The sequence below is a fragment of the Morone saxatilis genome, unplaced genomic scaffold, assembly GCF_004916995.1.
Source record: "Morone saxatilis isolate NCDOM2014 unplaced genomic scaffold, NCSU_SB_2.0 Contig17, whole genome shotgun sequence".
In the NCBI taxonomy this organism is placed as follows: Eukaryota; Metazoa; Chordata; class Actinopteri; family Moronidae; genus Morone; species Morone saxatilis.
The window spans coordinates 10,860,334-10,868,629 of NW_023339729.1; the positions used below are offsets into that span (position 1 = coordinate 10,860,334).

The 8,296-nt window shown below is 38.5% G+C and overlaps 1 protein-coding gene across 1 annotated transcript; it reads left to right on the top strand.

The window, feature by feature from the left end:
- Positions 1 to 1,863: 1,863 nt before the first annotated feature.
- Positions 1,864 to 4,604, top strand: LOC118327367 (ecto-ADP-ribosyltransferase 4-like). The gene is made up of 3 exons (XM_035660694.1): positions 1,864 to 1,979; positions 2,059 to 2,156; positions 3,593 to 4,604. The coding sequence occupies exons 2-3, from the start codon at positions 2,082 to 2,084 to the stop codon at positions 4,337 to 4,339; spliced, it is 822 nt and encodes a 273-aa protein (XP_035516587.1). The 5' UTR covers positions 1,864 to 1,979; positions 2,059 to 2,081; the 3' UTR covers positions 4,340 to 4,604.
- The last annotated feature ends 3,692 nt before the right edge of the window (positions 4,605 to 8,296 follow it).

Consider the following 8,296-nt stretch of genomic DNA (forward strand, 5'->3'; position numbering starts at 1 on the left):
GTGTGTGTGTGTGTGCGTGTACCTAAACACTGATGGTTCATTAACACTGTTGAGGTAATGAGCCATCTGAAAACTTAATTCATTCATACAGTACATTTCTCTCTCTGGTTGTCCCGCTCAAATGTTTTAAAATTGGGTGGTCTTCTAGTTAAATGAGGCTTAAGAAGAACCACATTCATCAAATTCAATTAAGTTGATTATTTAATTTAGGTTCAGGATCAGGGCCATGGCTTATCCACACCACTAATCACCTGGAAAGCTTCATATATCTGGTCAAGGCCTTGCGGCCCTGTTTGTCTCAATTTTCTCGAGGACAGACAGACCAATTACCATGGATCCTGAACTCCAGATTAACTGGCCTGATTTAGACGACGATTAGTATGATGAATTGTTCGAGACCGATTATCCTCTAGTCATGACACAGCAATCAGATCACAGCCAAGCATTCCAATGGAGTCATTTGCGCTCAGTGGTCAACATACTAAACATACATTCCCACACGTGTGATGTTACAGCCTTCCGCAGCCTCCACTGCCTGCATCATCAGCTCCCCCTGGTGGGAGCCACGTTGTATTTCTCCCTGTGCCTGCTCCCTTTTTGTGTCTGACTTGTCTCAACTTATCTCAGCTTTCTTTTCATCCTTGTGTTTACAGGCTTCACAAAATCCCTGTGCATATACATCATTCCATCCCATCATCCCTTCCTCTACACTTCCTTCAGCTGCCCTTAGAAATATGTCCTTCAGTTAATGTCACAGTGCCAAAGGGTGTTGACAAACAGGAAAGGCCAATCCTCTGGATGGTCTGCAACAACTTCAACAACCTGGGCTGCACTCTCTCTAATTTATGTCTCCTGCATGTCTGCTCCTTCTGTGGAGGTGCTCATGCCATGAGTACCTGCCCCCACAACCCAACCACACCTGCTGAATGACTAGCACAGCATCTTGGCACACCCATTAAGGTAAATGTCCTTGCCACTGCCTTACAAAATCATCCAGATAGACAGTTTGTTCAGTTCCTTATCAATGGCTTTATACATGGTTTCCATCCAGGTATAGAAGCACTACCTGAAACCTCCCACATCTGCCACAACCTTTAGTCTCGCCTCACAATACCTCACACTGTTGCCTCCAGAACCGGATATTCTCCCACATAAGCCCCACTATTTACAGCCGCAATATTCAACTAGCTCAACAGCTAGTAAACCTCTCTAACACTTCACAAGAAGCCATCATTTACAGCCTTGCCTCAAACACTCTCTTAGCCTACCTAACCGGCTAAAATTGTTTCAAGGCAGGCCATGCAACATATCAGCTATCATTTTTCTATTTGGATGTTGTATGCATCTGCAATTTCATCACCCCTGCTCATTCCATCCAAAATGTACAGTCCTCCACCATTCAGACTCTGTAGCCCACTCCTAATCTCTGTTTAAGGGCACCTTACTTTTTAAGTGAGAGGTTGCATCTCTTATCACAGGCTGGAAGCATAGCAATGTCACTGGTAAAAGTCAGGTAGAATATCATTACAAAGGAAAAAACCCTTCCATTCTGTACTTTAGACCAATGTGTAATTTAGAATGTAATAATGACCTCAATTGTGAAATTACCAATACCATATTAAAATTGAGTCCATTTGAGAAGTCAGGAAGTCACAGTCTGACACACTGAAGGTGGTATTTGTCTGGTAAAAAGAAACCCCATTTCCTTTGAGAGGATATAGCATACAAAAAGCAAAACCCACCATCACCATAGACACATGCTTGTGTGTGAATTGATATAAGGCACGCGCACACACGCATATTTAGAATATGTGTGAATGTGCATGTCCTGAATTGTGTATTTGTGTGTGTGTGTGTGAATTTGGTGACCTGTCTGGGTATGAGGGTATATATAAGTCCTCGAAATTCACTGACAACTCATTGTCTGGTGAAAACCTTTGATCTGGGGGCTGCTCAACACATTCTCCTTTGAAAGACTGGTGAGTTACATACCCCTTTTTATTATCATTGCTGATTTCATGTGTTTCATGTGTGTGCTATGTGTGTGTGTGAATTCAGAAGCTGTTTGCCTGCCTGCTGTGATGAAGGGTCTCATGCTGATTTTTGCTCCACTGTATTTGCTCCTTTGTTGGATGCAGCCTGGAGGCTCTGTGAAGGTGAGTGGTACATTCCACCCAGTTCAGTTTAATGTGAAAATGTGTGGAAATCTGTGAAACTTGACAACTGTTAGCACAGCGTTTACATATGGGTGAACATGTCACACATGATGCTGGGATGAAAATTTCAACTCAGAAAAAAGTTCAACATTAATGTTCCTAATTTAGAGATGGAGCACATAAGCCTCACTCAGTCTTACTTAGTTCAGTAGGCTCACTTATACAAATAACTTGCTAACTGTTTAACGTGTTTTTTGTTCATGTCTGAATTTTGACAGACTATGTTGAGGTTTAGCATGGTCCATGTGACTGCAGTGCTGTCTTGCAACCATAGTTAAAATTGGATTTTGTATCAGATTTATGATGTCATGTAACTTTAATTAGTATATAGGAAAATCAAGTTAATTGTTCTTCAAACTTGCTAACTGTTTCTTTTTTTATTAATAATACTGAATTTAAGTTTCATGGTACGCTTGAAATATGAGTAATGTTAACTTTAATTGTCTTGGCAATCACTGTAAATTTTGACCATAATGATGGGAGATGTGTTTGCTGGGCAGTAATGAAAACTGTCAGATGGGCCAGATGATCTAGAGTTTATTCAAGTTCACTACTGCACTTTTTTATTAATTCTTCTTCACCATTTTGTACATTTGTTTTGTCCTCATTATGTTCAGTCACTTCTTTGGCTAAAAGAAGTTTCTTATACTTTATATGTCCAGAGGTTTTCATAATTTGTTGTTGCAAGTTGCAATTTTGAACCTCAGTGAAAGCAAACCTAATCTCTTTTTTGATAATCTTTTCATACTTAAGACAGACATTTTGAAGTCTTCCCAGGACAAGCAAACCAGTTATTAACACTATCACACATTACAAATAATCTGACTATTAACCAAACTGCAGCAGGACCTCCAAACTCTGCAGGAAGCCGGGGATAGTGCAGGCTAAAGAGCACTGAGTGTACTATGGGACAGTGGTACGGGAACTAGTCTGGTAATCTCTGAGGCCCCAAACAGTATCTTTAGTGTTCTTCAGTAGCAGTATCGTATGTGCAGGTAGTGTCGAGGGCAGTGAATATGCATGGCGCTGGTATCACCAGCATCTGAGTTGAGTCTTGTACAGTATGGGTTTGCAGTAGTACCAAATGTCTCAGCAGTGAAGGTGCGAGTCATTATAAAGTAAGCAACATTTTGTCCCACTACTCAAGAGAGTTTGTTATTATGCATATTATTTATGATGTTGTATATAAATGTATCTAAGTTCTGCAGGCACACACAATGCGCTGTGAAAACAACGTTCCCCTTTTGGGACAATTAAAATCGATCAGTCTAATTCTTTCATAGCCTGGATTTCTCTACAGACATTCATACACAGTTGTACAAACTATGTCTAATTCATTACCTATTCTCTCATCTTTTTTCTTTCCTCCCCTCTAGATCAGTTTTGTCTTCACTCCACGGAAGGCAAACCAGGTTATCCAAATGAGCATGGTTGAAGATGCTGTTGATGACATGTACTTTGACTGCGATAAAGTAATGACGACAAAGATCAACAACAGATATTTTAAAGAAGAGATCAAACAAAGGATATTTGAGAGTGTCTGGAAAAATTCAGAAAAATGTTCAAAAAAAAAAATAGTAGATGCTAAAAACAGTGCTCTGACTAAAAAACACAGACAAGCAATCTGTGTTTATACATCTGGTTTTAAAAAATTTTATGAGATTTTCAATGCTGCAGTCCGGACCGACAGAAAAATCTATCAAACTTCCTTCCCATTTCACTCCTTACATTTCTGGCTGACATCTGCTGTACAGATCCTAAATAATAATATGAAATGTCACAATACTTACCGTAGAACCGAAACTGTATTTACTGGCAATGTCAACCAAATAATACGGTTTGGTTTCTTTGCCTCTAGTTCTTACAGTCCAACGATGACCCACTTTGGTAATAAGACCTGCTTTAATATTACAACGCGTTTAGGTGCTTCCCTGGGACAATATCCAACTCTTGGAGATAAAGAGCAAGAGGTGCTCATTCCACCCTATGAGAAGTTCAAAATAAAAGGGAAGATCGCAAGGAAAAAGAAGAGTCCATATGTTGGAGGTTTGGATGATTGTGACGTTGTTTATGTCTTGGAAAGCGCCGGAGTTCACAGCAATCTAAACTGCCAAGCTGTCTAATTATAAGAGACCAGTGGTTATTCTTCAACTGATGGAGCAAGGTCAAAACTAGATTGAGTCTGGGTCTTGTCAGAAAACTATATCCTTTTAAAATCCAAGCTTATTACAATATATCCATACATTCTCTTCAACAGCTAAATTCTTCAACCCCTAAATTCATGCTTTGGGGTACTAATTGCAGGCTTAGGTTTGCATGCTTCTACAACATATTATACTGTAGCTACAGCAATATGAGCAACAGCTTTTTAAATTGTTATCAGCATTTATCAGCATATCATTTTTTACAAAAAATATTTTGTGTATTTTCTGAATGAAATTAATAAATTTTTAATCAGCAACAATTGTCTCTCCATTACAACATGCCAGGAATGTATGAGGTGTACCAACAAGAACCTCATGAAGATAAGCTGCTGCAAAGCTGTAGCTAATGGGAATCCTAATAAACTAAAAACTCAAACTAAATTACTTTTAATAATGCTCTTGACATGGCAGAAAATATATTTTGAGCCTACAAAGGAAAGGAGTGAATTTTGCTAAAATTAAAAATGTACTCACCACATTGATTTAGTTCAACAAATACAACGAAAACATAAATTTATGCAAAACACCAGATTACATTCCATAATATGTCACAACATTATTGGCAGGAGACAGATCTAGGCCATCAATTTATTTTTTTAAAATATATCCATACAACAAAAAAATGGCTAATAAGGGAAATGTGAACTATAATCTGTAAATAAAAGTCTGGCTCACGTCTTAGACTGCCGTAGATTTTTACATGTAGATGTGTGGAAAAACATTTCTCTGAAGCTGTTACATTCAGAGGTGTCAGTATGTGGTAGAAACAACCTTGAGAGAAGCTATATGAGAAGCCACCTACAAAATCATGTGTTTGAACTGTGTGTGGGTGGCGGGGGGGGGCTGGGGCTATTGAATTGGGATAATTATAATAGTAATAATAATAAATATATCATACTATATATAAGTATTTGTGCATGTCTTCTCACTTGCTTGCATGCTGCCCCTGCACGTATAGTTGCATTATTATTGCCTGTGTTCCTTTTCAGGTGCTTTGTCTTGTGCGGCTTCTTACAGGAAATGGTTTTAATTTGCTACACAAAAGACACAAATGTGTCAGCTCACTTTCACACTTTTTTTAATTGTGACATCTTCACTGTAGTGGATTTTAAAGTGACTTTCACTGTGTTCTGAAGAATCCAAGTTGCCTGAAGGCAGTAAGGCTGATTTTAAATTAATGGCCTACAAATGAAACCCACCATTATAGATCTTTCAAATCTGTATCAGTTATGAGTGACATATTTTTGTCTATGATGTGATGAATTCTGGGACTACAGACCTGCACCTGCAATTTAAGCTTAGATGACAGGGAAATCTGCTTTTGGCCCAGTTTTTCATTGGCAACTTCTGACTACAACATTGACAAAAGAGCAGGTTCTACCTGCTTAAACATTAATTGACACTGCTAACATTTACATATACTACCATGCATCAGTGGATAAAGTTTGGATGCATCTGCATAAAAGAATGTCTATAACACAATCTCTAACAAGTCCGTATGAGCAGTCAGTGACACACTGTGGGTGTGAAGTATGTGTCATTTTTCTGGTAAAACAACCACATTTCCTTTGGTAGCTACAGAATGCTCATAGCAAAACCCACCATCTTACATGCATGCAAGTTTGACAATACTATTGACACGTACAGCACACATACATATACATTATACCAAAACAGATGCTTAATGCCATCATAAAAGATACACACACCCCATTAATTTACTTGCACGTGTCTGAATGCAAACTGTGTGTCTGTTTGTATTTCCTGACTGTTGTCATGGGGGACAGCATGCTTATCTTTGCTCCCCTATGTTTACTCCTGCCTGTCGTCTCCATGAGGGAGGGTGGAACATTCTGGGATAACTTACCTTTAATGTTCGTTGGCCGCTTTTTTCCTTTAATTAAGAACAATACATTAGAGGTTAACTGTTGAGATCTTGGAATGTGCCAATACCCCTAAAAATACTCAGCAGGAGCAAGGAACATAAGCAGCCAGACATGCAGGCAGGTAGGTTTTAAACAAACCTCTAGATTAGCCAAATGCATCATGAAGAGAAAACAAAGGCCAAACTGCCTATTGTAAATAATCACCACATTTTATTGACCTTTATTCTGGTTTAACTTTGACCTACAAGTGTAAAAAATATTTTACCCCCCCCCCCCCCCCGCCCAACCACACATCATTCACATTAAACACATTGGTTTTGTAGGTGGCTTTCTCATGAGCAAAGTTTTCCCTACCAGATAATGATGACACTCTTCAGGTGAATTGACACATTCCCCACGCTCTGCGTAAAATCAACTGCAGGTAACTAACGACCTGAGCCAGACTTTATATTTATCAGATTTTAGTTCAGTTTTAATTCCATGAGGCAACATTTTCTTGATAAAAAGGCTTTTGGATATTAACACCAACAGCCACATTTTTTATTTTACAACAACAGTGGATGAACAGTTCATTACAGAGCTTTCTAAACAGATCAAATCTGCTAAGGAAGAGAAAACCTCTAAGAACTGTGCTGCTTTAACCTGGTCTGTTTTCTCTACTATACAAATGAAATTCATTATTATAATCAATCCGGCCCAATGTAATAAACTTATGCTGAGACATGGTGGTTCTTATGCAGACAGGATCACACAGCTTAAGCAGTCCACATTATTTCCACCGTATTGGGAACTCACTAAGTGGTGTGAAGGCGTGCTCTTCGTTTATCTAATGGAAAGTAAGCACCCCACCAATGCTTGTCATTATTTTCCTTCCTGTTTTGATCTCAAACTCTGCTGTTGGAGCTACTACGAGGAGCTTTACAATACTTAGGCACCTTTTCTGACTGTACATTTAACGTTCACCAGCTAACACCATTTTTAAAAAACAACATCTGTGTCTAATCAGGAAAATTCGGGATCGCGGTATACACATGAATATTTTAGGAGACTGTTAATAGGGAACGCTCCTTACTGTAAACGTTTTTTAAACTTTTTAATGTATGTACATGTTATGGGCAGCTGCGTTGCTAAGGACAAAAAACAGACATTGCCAGAATAACACGCCATAGACAGTAAGTTATTTCTAAAGGAAACACGTGTCTTGATCTATTTAAACCCTTCTTTAATGAATTCATAAAATTACCCCTCTGGAAGCACACTATGAAAACCACTGCAGCAGGGCCCAGTATAAAATATTAAAAAAGTCATTTTATACCAAATGCAATAACTTGCCTCAGTTCAAAAACAGTGTCTCGTACCATATCTGTAATTTTGTTGTATGTACTGTGTTATGTTATTTTTATTTATTACCTGTTTGCTAATTGATTCTCAATGATATGTTTTCATCAGCCTGGAAACCAATGGCAAATTTTGACTTAATTAATTGTGATCATTATTTTTATAATTAGGTCTTATTTTGTGCGTCTTTTAACTTTAGGATCTGTAAAAAAGGAGCATGGCAACTGCTGCGGATGCTTGGTACTAAACTGATAACATTTAATATCATCTAGCAAAGAGGAAGAAGGCATTAATGAGGGCGCCAGTTGTGGGAAATAGTGTGAGCAAAATATTTTTGATAACACTAGATCCTTTATTACGTTATGATAATCAGTCCACAAGTTGCTGGTTCTAGCCACATGAATTTCTTGATCAATTACCATCAGGATGGTTGCCAAAGCGAAGGGAAATTTCTGCTTTTCTTCAACATCTTCTCCATCTTATCTCTGTTCATACTACCTCTTCACTGTATGGTTTTGACAATTACATACTTTTATCAAGGGGGCGCCGCCAGGAATTTTGGGCTCCAGACAAAAAAATCCAAATTGGGGCCCCCTCTGCGCAGCTGTGTCACCACATTTCTCTAGGGTCTCTCTCTCTCCATCAAAAGGCT

Bases quoted from the DNA above. Each gene is read 5' to 3' on its own strand.
- LOC118327367 (XM_035660694.1), top strand. From the start codon at position 2,082: ATGAAGGGTCTCATGCTGATTTTTGCTCCACTGTATTTGCTCCTTTGT. The intron at 2,157-3,592 runs GTGAGTGGTACA...CCTCCCCTCTAG, and splicing joins AGCCTGGAGGCTCTGTGAAG to ATCAGTTTTGTCTTCACTCC.